This window comes from Loxodonta africana, chromosome 2 (genome assembly GCF_030014295.1).
Source record: "Loxodonta africana isolate mLoxAfr1 chromosome 2, mLoxAfr1.hap2, whole genome shotgun sequence".
Classification (NCBI taxonomy): Eukaryota; Metazoa; Chordata; class Mammalia; order Proboscidea; family Elephantidae; genus Loxodonta; species Loxodonta africana.
The window spans coordinates 222914979-222930760 of record NC_087343.1 but is presented as its reverse complement, the minus strand read 5'-3'; the positions used below and the strand labels follow the sequence as shown (position 1 = coordinate 222930760).

Genomic DNA, 15782 nt, shown 5'->3' with positions numbered 1-15782 from the left:
CAAGATCTGGGCATGAGGTATGCCTGTTATTGCTGGAGGGTTACTGCTTCTAGGCCTTCTGAGTGGGTAAACCAGATGCTGTCGAGTTGATTCCGACTCATGGCAATCCCGTGTGTTGCAGAATAGAACTGCGTTCCATAGGGTTTTCATGGCTGATTTTGCAGACCTGGATCACCAGGTCTTTCTTTCGTGGTTCCTCTGGGTGGATGCAAATAGCAGCCGAGTACTTAACTGCTTGTACCACGCAGGGCCCTTCTCGCAGTGGATAGAGCTAGGAAATATATGTAGGTATTATCTCATGCATACATGCATCTGTATTTCTCTATCTTTCTGTAGATATTTTAAAAACTATGAATTTATACTAATACCGTGGATTTGAATTCAGTACCACTGAATTCATTTTTGTCTTCTCTGTTTCCTTATTTTTTCCTTTTTTCTCTGAGAGCAAGACATCTGGTACTTAATGTCTACGGTATATTTACCTATACGTCCATTCGGGTGTAAACATAGTTTCTGAATTGCTAACCCATAGCCCTATGAGAAACTCATTTGCTGACTGAATTATAACATTTCTGCGTAGTCAAAATAATTGATTTCCAAAGTTATTTAAGCTAGTTCTGTTTTTTCCACCCTATTCAGGGTGGTTGTGTTATTCATTATTAATGCCTCCCCCCCAAAAAATCCCAAACCCATTGCCATCGAGTCAATACTGACTCATAGTGACCCTATAGGACAGAGTAGACCTGCCCCATAGGATTTCCAAGGAGTGGCTAGTGGATTCCAACTGCCGACCTTTTGGTTAGCAGCTGAGCTCCTAACCACCGCGTTACCAGGGCTCTATTATTAATGTAGTTAAGTTCATTTGTGAGTGTTTGTATTCTACCTGGGGTCTCCCCCCACACACACATCTTGACTGGTTTTAATTGTTTAGTTTTGGGGTATGTGAAGGGAATGTGAAATATTACTATAGTTTGGGGAGCCCAAAGAAATGTCACTTCGTCCCATCCCTAGTATTCTGTCCCCACCCCCGTGCTCTTTCCATCCCGCGTCTGCCTACTTCCTGTAGGTGACCAATCTCATTAGTTCCTGCTGTATCCTTCCTGTGTTCCTTTTACACACACAAGCAGATAGCTGTGTTTTCTCACATGGAAGTAACGGCCTATAGATACTCTTTTGCAATTTTTTTTTTTCACTTAACGGTACATCCTGGAAATTATTCCAGTCAGTTCAGGAAAATCGTATTCTTTTTTACACCTGCTCCTTTTTGTAGATGTCAGATAGTTTATTTAGCATCTCGCCTACATATGGAGCCCTGGTGGGACGGTGGTTAGGAGCTTGGCTGCTAACCAAAAGGTTGGCAGTTTTAATCTACCAGCTGCTTCTTGGAAACTGTGTGGGGCAGCTCTACTCTGTCCTATAGGGTGGCTAAGAGTCAGAATTGACTTGGCAATGGGTTTGGTTTGGTTCTATGGACTGGCATTAATGTTGTTTCCAATATTTTTGCAATTACAAACAATGTAACAATGTAGCTTTCTGCAGATGTATTTTCATGTTGTTGGAGATGTATCTTCAGGATAAATTCCAAGAAGTAAGAAGAGTGGGTCACAAAGTAACGGTTCATATAGTTTTGTCAGATATCACGAAATCTCCATCCAGAAGAGTTAAACTAGTCGTATTCCCACCAGCAATGTATAAGAGTGCATATTTCCCAATAAACTTCCCAACAGAGTGTGTTATTGTTTTAATTTGTTTTTGGTAGTCTGATAAGTGAGAACTGATATCTGTGTTGTTTTACTCTCCACTTCTTGAATTATGAGTGACTTTGAATATTCTTTGGAAACCCTGGTGGTGCAGTGATAAGAGCTACAGCTGCTAACCGAAAGGCTGGCAGCTCGAATCCACCAGATACTCCTTGAAAACCCTATGGGGCAGTTCTACTCTGTCCTATAGGGTCGCTATGAGTCGGAATTGACTTGACTGCAACTGGTTTGGTTTTTTTTTGGTTTTGAATATTCTTTATATGTTTGAGAGCCATTTTATATCTTTTTTGTGAATTTTCTGCTCATTGTCCCATTTTTCTGTTGGGATTTCGGTCTTTTGTCCTTGGTTTTTAAGAATTCTTTAAACATCTCTGGGATATTAGCCCTTTGTAGCATATGTTATGAGTAGTTTCTCATTGCCTTTTGACTTCGTTTATGGTATTTTTTGTCATGCATTTTTTTAATCAATGTTGTAACCAAATTTATCCATTTTTTATTGCCTCTGGATCCTTAGCCATAGTCAGAAACTCTTTCAGAAAACTGAGGTAAAAGAAGGATCACCTCTTTCTTTCCAGTTGTGTATACTTCGTTTTTTACGTTTAGATCCACGATCCACTTGGTGTTTATTCTTGTGTGGAGTGAGATCTGGATCTGTCTTATCTTCTTCCAAATGGGCTCCCAGTTGTCCCAGCCTCTTATAAAAAAAAAATCTATCTTTACCCAGTGATTTGAGATGTCACCTTGGTCATATGCTAAGTTTCCACAGGTATTTGGGTCTATGCTGGGCTTTCTGTTCGAGTCCACTGATCTGATTGTTCATGTACCAGTATTGCAGTGTTTCCGTTATGGCGGTTCTGTCAAGTGGTCGGAGCCCTGGTGATTAAGAGCTACAGCTGCTAACCAAAAGGCCAGCAGTTCAAATCCACCAACTGCTCCTTGGAAACCTATGACACAGTTCTACTCTGTCCTATAGGGTCGCTGTGAGTTGGAATCAGCTCGATGGCAGCGGGTTTGGTTTTTGGTTTTTATCAAGTTGTCAATGATTTCATTCTACTTGGATCAACAGTCAATGCCCAAGGAAGCAGCAGTCAAGAAATGTAACGACATACCGGGCGAATCTGCTGCAAAAGACCTCTGTAAAGTTTTGAAAAGCAACGGTGTCACTCTGACAACTAAGATGCACCGGACCCAAGCCACGGTCTTTTTAGTTGTGTCATATTCCTGTGAAAGCTGGACAATGAACAAGGAAGACAGAAGAATTGATGCATTTGGACTGTGATGTTGGCAAAGAATATTGAATATACCATGGACTGCCGGATGAATGAACAAATCAGTTTTAGAAGAAATACAACCAGAACGCTCCTTGGAAGCAAGGATGTTGAGACTTCAGCTTGCTTACTTTGGATACATCATCAGGAAAGACCAATTGCTAGAAAAGGACATCCTGATTGGTAAAATAGAGGGTCAGTGAAAATGAGGGAAACCCTCCTTGCTAAAGCAATGGATTCAAATATAGCAATGATCATGAGGATGGGACAGGACTGAGCGGTATTTCCTCTGTTATCCACAAGGTCACTAAGAGGCAAAGTCAACTCCATGACAACTGGAAATAGTGGCACAGCTGCCCCGTCCCCCAGTAATTTTTCTTTTGCCGTGTTTTCCTGGTGATTCTTGCATGTTTCTTTCTCCATGTGAACATTAAGCCTTCCTTGAGGCTAAATGGAAAGAGTCTGGGATGTGGGCTCTGGGAGGACCAGTGTGTCAGAGATATATGGATCCCTGTAGGGTGCTGCACACACGTCCTGCTCCCTGTTACTTGTGGGTGATGGAGGTCTGAACAGGGAAAGGGAATAGGTAATCTCTCTGTCCTTATTTTAATTTAGTAAGTTTATTTCCTTTGTGAGGCCACCTCTTGACCTTCAATTTTCCAAGCGAAATCTTTTCAGGGTTTTCGTCTAGAAGGTACCATAGGTAAGAGGGTTGTTGTTGTTGTTGTTACCTGCCACTGAGTCAGCCCCCAACTCATGGTGACCCCATACACAACAGAACAAAATGCTGCCCAGTCCTGTGCCGTTCCCATAATCGGTTGTGGATCGGACCAATTTTCAGAAGTAGCTCACCAGGCGTTTCTTCCTAGTCTGTCTTCTGGAATCACTGCTGAAATCCGTTCAGCATCGTAGCAATGCATGAGCCTCCACTGACATGGGTGCTGGCTACACGTGAGATGCGCTGGCGGGGAATCAAACCCAGGTGTCCTGCCTGGAGGGGGAGAATTGTATCACTCAACCACCACAACCCTGGTAAAGGAGTTATTGTTAGTTGCCCTTGAGTAGATTCCAAGTCATGGCGACCTCCTGTATGCAGAGTAGGTCTGCTCCAAAGGCTGAGACCTTTTGGAACCAGGTCACCAGGGCTTTCTTCTGAGGCACCTCCAGGTGGGTTTGAACTGCTAGTGTTTCAGTTAGTAGTCTAGCACTTAACCATGTGTGCTACTCAGGGACTCCGATAAGAGGACACACACAGCGTATCCTGCCCCACGGACTTCCACGGGGCAGGAGCCTGCATCGGCTTGTGTGAGGCACCACTGTATCCTCGGGCCGGCACAGAAGGTGCGTTGTTTCCTACGCTGGTGTCCAACAGCTGTAACATCTCCTGCTGACGGGTCTGTTCCCTGCCTGGCACGGGGCTCTCGCTGGGAGCTGTTCTCTCAACCAGGTGGGCTCAGTTCACAGAACAATGCTGTTACCAGGCTCGCAGCAGGCGCCAGCCCGATGTCACTTCAAAACAAATCTAGTCGTGGAGAATGTCAGCAGAGTGGCCCTGACACTAAGATGTCATCACTTTTCAGAAGTAGATTTAATTCTCCCCTGTTGATTTTTTTTTGGGGGGTGTGAGATTGTGGTGACCCCATCCACAATGGAATGAAATGCTGCCCACCCCCATGCCATCCCCGTGATCGCTTGCAGATCGGACCATTGTGATCCGTAGGGATTTTGGACATAAATCACCAGGCCTTTCTTCCTAGTCTCTCTTAGTCTGGAAGCTCTACTGAAACCTCTTCAGCATCATAGCAACATGGAAGCCTCCACTGACAGATGGGTAGTGGTTGTGTGTGGGGTAGATGTTGCCAAAACAGAGTGAGGTTAGGAGTATGTAACTTAAAGTGTTCTCTGCCTTATAGATTTTTCTCTTAATCTTTGGGAATTCTTAAGAAATAGACACGCGATAATGTCATTGCTTGCTCGTTTGTACTTTGCTTGCCAGGACGATGTTTATAGCACTTTCCGGGCTTTCATTCTCCCACCCTTGGCCACGCTTGGTTGGTGGAACTAGCTCACCCTTAGTGCTCCTTCCACAGCGAAGCAGATGACAATGATAGGAAGCTGTGGGGCTGAGTTTTGATTGTAGTCGCCAAATCAGAGCTTATTTAACTATGATGCACTTTCTCCCGCTTGTAAGGAAAAGAGTTTAAAAAGCGGTTCAATCCAGGATTGTATTGTTGGCACAAGTGATTAGCCTCTCAAGAGAACTTATTTTAAAAATGACAAGACTTGGTTGGCTGTCCAGGTCCTGATAGTTTCTTATAAAACACCAGTCTTGTTGCCTGTGGTCATGTTAATTTAATCATATATCTGTTACTTGGAGATTTTTACCAGCAAGAACCAAAAGTGATGTAGACTGAGTTTAGCCACAGAAGAGTTCACTGGAACGATGCTGAGGATGCCCAGACTGAAAGTGGATGAGGTGGTGAGGGCAGGAGCCAGGCAGCTCCGGAGGTCTGCCAAGCAGGGGCGGAGAGCCAACTCCCTGACACAGCCCCCAGAGTGGCGCATTTTCAGCTGAGGTCTCTTGTCTGGCCCCTTGGGATTCCTACCCCCCTACCCATGGGAGAGGAGAATAGGGGGCCACTTTGCATGACAATGCCACCTTACACGGCAGCGCTACTTACTTGGCAGTGCCACATTGTGCTACAGTGCAGCCACTCAGAATGGGGGGGAGAGTTCGCTAAAGTCAAAGTGAAGGTCTGCATTAGTCTCCTACAGCTGCCATACATAGCAAAATAACACCCATTAGGTGGCTTTAAAGAACAGAAATTTATTGTCCTCTTTGTTTGTTTGGGGAGAAGTGGGGAGTGACAGCTGATAGATCCAAGGTTTTGTTTTGGAGTGATGAAAATGTCCTAAAAGTGACTTTGGTGATGGTCGCACAAATCTGGGAATGCATCAAACACTGTTCAGATGGGTGACTTGTATGGTGTGTGAATTATACCCCAATAAACATGATATATAGGTCCCTGGGTGGCGCAGATATTTTGTCCTTGACTGCTAACCTAAAGGTTGGTGGTTTGAACCCACTCAGTGGTGCTGCAAAAGAAAGGCCTGGCAATCTCCAGCCATAAAGTTTATAGCCAAGAAAACCCTATGGAGCAGTTTTACTCTGTTACATGGGGGTTCACCATGAGTTGGAATCGACTCTACGGCAGTGGGTTTGGGCTTGGGTTTTAGAAAATAAATTTATTGTCTGGAGGCTAGAAGTTCAAATCAGGGTATCGGCCGTGTAGATTCCTTCTGAGGGCTCTGAGGAAGAACCTGTTCCATGCCTGTCCCCTGGCTTCTCGTGGCTCCCAGCAATCCCCTGTGTTCCTTAGCTTGGAGACAAGCGTCCACATGGCGTCTTCTTCCTGTGTCTGTAACTGTGTCTCCTCTCGTTTTTAAGACATAACTTGGGTGGAATTAGGACCCACCCTATGCCATCTTCCAAGACTCTATTTTCAAACGAGGTCATGTTCATAGCTACTGGGGGTTAGGACTTCAGCCTATTTTTTGGAGGGACACAATTCAATCCATAACACGGGCCTTCACCAAAAAGGGCAGAGGCCACAGGCCTTGAGCCTGCCTCCATAGACTATGCCAGCCCACCACCCCTGAGGAGCACAGAGCAGCCCTGCCCGAGGAGGCTGGGTTCTTTCCTTACATTGCAAACACGATTCGAAGTGCCCTTCACAGCCTGTATTCTAGCACGGGAAGTGGGTCTGTGCTTTGTCCATTTCTCAGCTTTCTGCCATAGCTGGCTCCCACCCGCGGCGCCATCCGCAGAGAGCTGGTTCACGGGCGTGTGAACTGGCTGGTATTTGACCACGGCTGCTATGTAGAATTCGCTAGAAAAGGACATCACGTTTGATAAAGCAGATCAGTGAAAATGAGGGAAACCTTCCATGAGATGAAGCCACACGATAGCTGCAACGGTGAACGCAGATGCACCGACGACCGTGAGGATGGCATAGAATGGGGCGGCGTTGGTTCTGTTATGCAGAAGGTTGCCGGGAGTCAGAGCGAACTCAATGGCAACTAACAACGGCTACGCAGAAGTATAGCTTAGCTAAAGTCAGTCTCATTATGTTTTCTGAAATGTGCAGAGCTTATAGCAAATATACAACTTTTACAAACGCCATGTGGATGTGTGTCCTCATCCTTCTTTTCTCTTCCAGGGCCCGCTGCTCCTGGCCTTCGAGGAGGACCTGCTGCAGCAGCCCCTGGAGCTGGCCGTGCAGCAAGTCTCGAGTGTGACCAAGTCTGCCCAGGAAAAGGTGAGCTGGAGGTGGGAAGATGCTCAACTGTGTCGGGCCTTTCTAAACAGGAGGAGGCGAAGTTACAGCTGGGAGCAGGGGAGTTTGTTTGGATTTAGAATTCTTGAGAAGCTAGAGACCTTACATCCCCTGAAATGTCTGGTCCATCTAGTGATGAATGGATAGACACAAGAGGGTGCCTTTGTGCACTGGAATATCAGCTGACCTCATGCAGGAAGGATGTTCTGATACATGCTACGACATGGATGGACCTTGAAAGCATTATGCTGAGTGAAAGAAGCCAGAAGTGAAAGGAAAAGTATTGTCTGACTCCATTTATGTGAAATGACTCCATTGATAGGAAATGCCCAGGTTAGGCAATTCCATAGACAGAGGTTGCCTAGGGCTGGGTGGAGGGGGTGTTTGGGGAGAAATGGGGAATGACTGCCAATGGGGGCAGGGCTTCTTGTTGGAGTGATGAACACGGTCTAATAGTGACTATGTTGCACAACTCCGTGAAGGTACTAAATGCCGTTGAATTGCACAGTTTAGATGGGAGAATTGTATGGTATGTGAACAACATCTCAATAAAATCTTTATGTGTGTATGTGTACGTTGTTGTTGTTGTTGTTAGGTGCCGTTGAGTCAGTTCCAACTCATAGTGACCCTGTGTACAACAGAACAAAACACTGCTCAGTCCTGCGCCATCCTTACAATCATTGTTATGCTTGAGCCCATTGTTGCAGCCACTGTGTCAGTCTATCTCGTTGAGGGTCTTCCTCTCTTTCGCTGACCCTCTACCAAGCATGATGTCCTTCTCCAGGGACTGATCCCTCCTGATAACATGTCCAAAGTATGTGAGATGAAGTCTTGCCATCCTTGCTTTGAAGGAGCATTCTGACAGTGTTGTACTTCAGGATAGATCTTGAAATGTTCTTTTTGACAATGGATGCAATGCCGTTCCTCTTCAAGTTGTTATTCCTGGCACAGTAGACCATATGATTAGCCAATACCAGTCCATTTCAGCTCACTAATGCCTAGGATATTGGTGTTTATGCGTTCCATTTCATTTTTGATGATTTCCAATTTTCCTAGATTCATACTTTGTACATTCCGGGTTCCGATTATTAACGGGATGTTTACAGCTGTTTCACTCATTTTGAGTCGTGCCACATCAGCACATGAAGGTCCCGAAAGCTTTAGTCCAGCCACGTCATTAAGGTCGACCGGACTTTGAGGAGGCAGCTCTTCCCCAGTTGTCTTTTGAGTGTCTTCCAACCTGGGGGGCTCATCTTCCAGCACTATATCAGACAGTGTTCCACTACTATTCATAAGGTTTTCACTGGCTAATGCCTTTCAGAAGTACACTGCCGGGTCCTTCTTCCTAGTCTGTCTTAGTCTGGAAGCTCAGCTGAAACTGTCTGCCATGGGTGACCCTGCTGGTGTCTGAATACCGGTGGCATAGCTTCCAGCATCACAGCAACACACAAGCCCCCACAGTACAACAAACTGACAGACATGTGGGGGATGTAATAGATTTGAGCCATCTAAATATTACTTAAAGTTTATTTTACTGTTGTTAACAGTCCACAGACTAAACTCACTAGACTAATCAAAACCAAGAAAACGCATTGGCATGGAGTCGATTCTGACTCATAGCGACCCTATAGGACAGAGTAGAACTGCTCCACAGGGCTTCCAAGACTGTAGTCTTTACAGGCGCAAACTGCCACATCTGTCTCCCCCAGAGCAGCTGGTGGGTTCCCTCCTTTTAAATGAAAAATGTTTGTAACAAGTCCTAATAAACTTTCTCTCAAATTTAAATTCTGACTTTTTTTTTCCTCATTATTAAATTTGACTGATTTACTGGTTACATCCGGTAAAACTGCCGAGTTCACAGACCTGCCACAAATGGAGGGATGTAGTGTCCCTGTTGGCTGCTCAATGGGCCAGATCTGAGGTGCAGTTTAGTGCCGCAATTAGACAGGAGGGGGTGCTCTCACTTTTGGAGAAACAGTGAATCAGCTGGTCCTTTTGTTTCAGGTGGCTCACACGTAATTTTCTGTCGGTCTGTATAGACAGCGTATTTAAGAAACATGAGCAGCGAGGCCCCCATTCACCGTTACGTCCCGTCCCCACCCTCAGTGTGACCATGCTTCTAAAACTGGACTATTCTTTCTTCCTTCTCAGCCATGTGTTTATACTTTACTACTGCATCTATGTGTATGTTAAAGATAATATATAATCTCTATGGATCTTATCGGAAACCGTGGTAGCGTAGTGGTTAAAAGCTACGGCTGCTCACCAAAAGGTCAGCAGTTCGAATACACCAGACGCTTCTTGGGAACCGTATGGGGCAGCTCTAATGTCTTATAGGGTCGCTCTAAGTTGGAATCGACTCGATGGCAGTGGATTTGGTTTTTGGTTTTGTATGGATCTAATTACTTTTATCATTAATTAAAAACCTACCTGCCATCTAGCAGACAGTGAGGAACGGATTATGGAGTGACCCCAGCTCCAGAATCCAGGGGGAAAGCATTACCAGGCTCCTGAACCCCATCCCTGCCTTGGGTATCTCGTCCCTGTCACAGCTGAAGTATTGTGTTATGCATTTAAATCTTTCATCATGTTTTATGTATAATTTTGCAATAAGGTTTTCTTTGTACGTTTTTGAGATTTGTGCAGATTTATATATATACATTAACATAGAAATATAGAGTGTGTAAACCTATGTGAAGGTCCCTGAGTGGTGCACATGGTTTTTGCACTGGATTACTGTATCTGAAAGGGTTACAGCCAAGAAGACCCTATAGAACAGTTCTACCTGTAACACGTGAGCTGGAGTTGGCTCTGTAGCAACTCTGTGTGTGTGTGCGTATTGTTGTTAGCTGCTATTAGATCTGCTCTGATTCATGGGGATACTACGCGCAACAGAACAAAATGCTGCCCGATCTCATTCCATCCCCATGATCAGTTTTGGATCATACCGTGGCGATCCACAGGGTTTTCACTGGCTGATTTCTGGAAGTAGCTCTCCAGGCCTTTCTTCCTCGTCTGTCTCAGTCTGAAAGCTCTGCTGAAACCTGTCTACCATGGGTGAAATACTGGTGGCATAGTGTCCAGCATTGCAGCAACGTGCAAGCCTCCACAGTGCAACAACCTGACAGGTGGGTGGGTGAACGTCTACGTTCGGGAGGGATGAGTCAGTTGCAGCCCAACGTTGCAGTTCCCAAAAGTCTGTGGAAGACTCCAGCCATAGCATCCCTGTCTGTGCATGCCTGTCTCTGCCTGGGAAAGCCTGGCCTTCACAGCTGTAGAGCTTTCGACCTTTGGCAGTGACTCCTGCATATAGAGACAGGGAGAAAGCTAATAGCTCTAGTTCGTTGACTTGAGCCACAGTTCAGGGCACCATTGTACGGATGAAACAGAGGGACATTTCCCCATCTTCCATAATGGATGGTTTTCTCTTTTCACAAGTGCAGCTCATGCTGCGGTGGGCATGCACATTGACCATTTCCTGTCTCCTTGGCACACTGATAAGAGTTTCTCAAGGGTAGGCGTGGAATTCCTGGGTCATAGATGTGACCACGTTAGCCTGACCAGGTATCCTTGAAATGGTCTCCAAAGTGCTGCCCTGTGTACTTGATCCAGCAGCACAGGGCTAAAGGCCCCACCAGTATCTCTTTCCCCAGACCCTGGTCAGTACCGGGGCCTCACAACTATATAATCCTTGTACTGTGTGTGAGGATGGCTCTGGAATACCGGAGTTGCAGAAGGAAGCCTGCAGCAACTATGCAGGATGCTGGGAGTGGCCCAACTGCAGAGCTGGAAGACACCTCGGTGAGCGGTGAGCCGGTGGTCCAGTGCCTGGTTTTGTAGATTGCAGAGTTGAGGCACAGAGGGCTGCCAGCCTGACCAGCCCAGGCCCCCTGCTGGGGAAGTGACTCCAGTGCAGGGGGTGTCCTTTCTGTTATTGGCCGATAGGGAACAACTGCCTCTGGTGGGTGGTTTCTCTGTGTGTCTCCCAACACTTTTGGAAAGGTGTCAATTAAGAGTGGAGGGGAGAGTTCAGGGCTGGCCTGGAGATGTGGAGGAGGGAGCAGAGATGTGGAAATAGTGCAAGGCCATTCATTCCTTCCATAATCAGCTTTATTTCAACACCATTGGCCCTTCTTTTAGTAGGATGATGTAGCAATCGTTGTGGAGTGTCAAAGTCCTGTAGCCATGAAGGTTGGTGTTGTGGATTGAATGGTGTCCTTCAAAGATGTGTGTTGTACAGTACAGGGGAGGTCAGCACAACTGGACTAAAGTGAAAGCTAAGAAGTTTCCTGAACATAACCAGACACTTTGAGGGACACAGTAGCTGGGGCTGGGGTATGGGAACCATGGTTTCAGGGGACATCTAGATCACTGGCATAACAAAGTTTGTTAAGAAAATGTTCTGCGTCCCATTTTGGTGAGTGGCATCCGGGGTCTTAAAAGCTTACTAGCGGCCATCTAAGATGTATCAATTGGTCCCAACCCACTTGGAGCAAAGGAGAATGAAGAGTACCAAAGACACAAGGAAAATATTAGCTCAAGAGACAAAAAGGCCACATAAACCAGAGACTCCATCAGCCTGAGACCACAAGAACTAGATGGTGCCCTGCTACCACCAATGACCACCCTGACAGGGAATACAACAGAGAGCCCCTGAGGGAGCAGGAGGAAAGTGTAGAGCAGAACTCAGATTCATGTAATAAGACCAGATTTAATGGTCTGACTGAGACTGGAAGAACCTCTGAAGCCATGGCGCCTAGATGCTCTGTTAACCCAGAACTGAAACCATTCCCAAAGCTCATCTTCAGCCAGGATTAGACTGGACTATAAAACATAAAATAATACTTGTGAAGAGTGTGTATCTTACCTCAAGCAGATACAGGAGACTAAATGGGTGGCTTCTGTCTGGAGGCAGGATGAGAAGGCAGGAAGGGACAGGAGCTGGTTGGATGGACATGGGAAACCAGAGAGGAGAGGAGGAGTGTGCTGTCACATTACAGGAATTGAAACTAGTGTCACATAACAATATGTGTATAAATTTCTATATGAGAAATTAACTTGAGCTGTAAACTTTCACCTAAAGGACAATTAAAAAAAATATATATATATATATACACACGTGTGTGTGTGTGTGTGTGTGTGTGTGTATTGTAAACCCTAAATCCCTATACCTGTGGATGTGATCCCATTTGGGAATAGGACTTTCTTTGTTATGTTAATCAGTGTAGGATGTATCTTAAACCGATCCCCTCTGAGATGTAAAAGGGCAGATTAGGCACAGAAAAGCAACACAAATGGAGAAGGATTGATGCCAGATGGAGATCGTCAAGGAACCAAAGAAGAGAAGCTGCAAGAGACCAGGATTTTCCCCTCCAGCCCACAGCTGGCAATTAACAACAACACTGGCCACAAGCAGAGCTTGGAAGACTGAGAGGTCCAACTGCTCACACCCCTGCTCCTGGGGTGGTAGGCCCTTGAGTCCCATCTCCATCTTCTCTCTGCCTTGGCTTTTCCGTCTGTAAATGAAGGTGATCATACCCACCTCCTAGGCTGGCCATAAGGCTGGGCTGTGTTCATCCGAGTACGGTGCTGGAAGCAATACCAAACATGTAATTAACACTCAGGCATTAGCTATTTTCACCCTCTCTCTGTTATTATTTTTATTTGTGTGTTGGCTTCTTCACTGTTCCTAGAAGTGGAAATAATTGAAGGTACTTCTGAGGGGCTTAGTATACGGTATATAAAACAACCTTAGGAAGTACAGGATTAAATTGTATTGTTTTAATGCAATTATAGGCATAGTGTATGCAAATTAAAAAGTTAAAAGTGATATAGAAATGCATAAACTCTTTTTTTAGAAGTCTGTCCTCTTTTTGGAGCCCCTGGGTGGTACGAATGTTCAAAGCCCTCCTCTGTTAACCAGAGGTGCCTGAGAAGAAAGGCCTGGCAATCTAGTTCCAAAAACTCAACCAGTGAAAACCCCGTGGAGCCCAGTTCCACTCCGACACGTATCCGGTTGCCATGAGTTGGAGTCGACTCAGCAGCAACTGGTTCTTATCCTGTCTTTCTGCTGCACTGACCCACCTCTTTCCACACCCTTCCAGAGTATTCTTTGAAGTTTTTACACATCGCAGACGTGGAAGCTTGCCCACACAGAGTCTTGTTCTGTTTTGATGGCAATATTCTGCCTAGTCCTCGACTTTTATGTTCTCTTGGCCAGTGAGGAAATGACACTTGCCATCACCTGGTGGTGGCTGTGGCTAGTGCTACCCCGTGAGGGCCGCCCCCGGGTGGACAGGCACCTCCGTCGCCTGGCCGTCTGCCCTCTGCCTTCGTTTGGCTGCGAACTGGGGGAGGAGGGATCCCGGTGGTGTTCTGAGTGCCTCACCCCCATCTCTGTTGGGATCTAGCAGGACTCCTGGGAAGACAAGTCGACAGCAGGACACACTTCTGAGCTTGGATCCCTTAGATGCTTTTCCATTCTTGGACAACAGCTGGGCCAACCATGGGTGCCTTCTTGCAAAGGCCTTGAGCCAGTTTGATCCGAGTTTCCCTTGTAATTTGTCCTGGGCGGGAACTTACTTAACACTTACGTATCGTTGCAGAATTTCGTGTTCTAGAATTGCCATGTGGGGCAGTAAACGAACAACGGTGCCCTTTTTTTCAGTAACTAAGCCACACCCTCCCCCATGGGTTCCAGACTTATCCGGAATCTGACATCAGCAGCCTTGTGTATTGACCCTACTGTACAGAATTCTTAAGAAGAAGAAAAAAATCCTCCAAAAGAACTTGAAACTAAACACACAAAACCCTTGCCATTGAGTTGATTCCAACTCATGGTGATCCCATGTGTTACAAGAGCAGAACTGCTCTGTGTGGTTTTCTTGGCTCTGATCTTTACAAAGGCATAAAAGAAATGCAAACAGGATTTCAGGGGCGTGAACCCTCCCCTTCTAAGGCCCCTCCACCACCCCCACTTGCATCAGGTTGTATCTTTCTCATCTTTATAACTTGGCCTTAGCAAGGGAATTATGGTTGGCATTTGGGCTAATGACAGGGACCCGCCTGCCTGACCCAGGGGTTTCTGTTACGGAATAACATCCCTGATGAACCAGATAAGAAGGTAGCTGACCAGCCAGCATCTCTGCCGTCCTCTTTATGAGTGTGCTTCTGGCCTGTGTATGTTCTTAAGCCTTCCTGGAGGCCCCTCGTGGGGCAGGACTCGCCTCTCCTGCTTCCTGGGGTGCCCTGGGCTTGGACTTCCTCCTGCAGCCCCTAGAGACCGTGATGCACGAGTAATCACCTCTGCAGATACCGTGTTCATCAACAGCGCCCCCACATGTGTATCCTACACAGAGAGCAGGGTTGTGCACCCCAAAGAAAAAAACACAGAACTGCTTCATAGAGTTTTGTGGGCTCTAATCTTTACAGAAGCAGATCACCAGGGCTTTCTTCCGTGGTGCTGCTGTGTGGGTTTGAACCACCAACCTTTAGGTTAGTAGTCCAGCACAAGCCGTCTGTGCCACCCAGGGACCTTTGTTTGTGTGCAGATTGGAGCACTTTGCATGGTCTTGTAGGGCCTGTGATGGGTGCCATTCACACCCTGCCCGACCTAGGCTGAGTACGATGTGGAGAGCTCACCCTGTCCGGGTTTGTACAGTAGCTGTGGTATTTTCCTAAGGGAATTTTCTCGGGTGCAGAGACCCTGTGCTGGTTCACGTGGAATCCAGTCTCTTCACCCAAACCAGTTGTTGTCGAGTTGACCCCAACTGATGGCAACCCCATAGAACTGTGCTCCTCAGGGTTTTCAGTGGCTGATTTTTCAGAAGTAGATTGCCAGGCCTGGCTTTCAAGGTGCCTGCCTCTGGACTGACTTGAACTGCTGACCTTTGCTGTTAACCGTTTGCACTGTGTAGGCACACCTCAGCCCAGGGGAGCTGTAGGCCCAGCGAGGGCTTGGTTGTAGGGGAGGCATTCCCAGTGGGCCCTGTGAGAACAGAGCCATGGCCGGCCGTTCAGCTGCTCTCCAAGGACTCTCTCCTCTCTCTCTTCCAGTCTGAACATGCACAAGGTAAACCTATTTCTCCCAGACTTTAATTGCGTTGTTTCGCAAGAGCAACAAGTTTCTACCTATGTTTTCTTTCCTCACATCCTGGGAGAGGTTTGCTCCAGAATGTTTGACCCAGAAAAACGAAACTTTTTTTTTTTTTTTAGTTTTCATATAAACCAAAACCAAACCAAACCCGTTGCCGTTGAGTTGATTCTGACTCATATAGCGACCCTGTAAGACAGAGTAGAACTGCCCCATATGGTTTCCTACGCTGTAATCTTTACAGGAGCAGACTGCCACATCTTTCTGCTGTAGAGTGGCTGGTGGGTTCAAGCTGCCATCCCTTCAGTTAGCAGCTGAGCGCTTA

The 15782-nt window shown here is 46.4% G+C and overlaps 1 protein-coding gene across 1 annotated transcript in view; it reads left to right on the top strand.

Moving 5' to 3' along the window:
• Positions 1-15782, top strand: part of C2CD2 (C2 calcium dependent domain containing 2) — a 78570-nt gene that overhangs the window by 9182 nt on the left and 53606 nt on the right. Inside the window, exon 2 of the mRNA XM_003418979.4 lies at positions 7249-7347. Within this exon, the coding sequence (XP_003419027.1) occupies positions 7249-7347 (99 nt within the window). The remainder of the gene's footprint in view (positions 1-7248; positions 7348-15782) is intronic.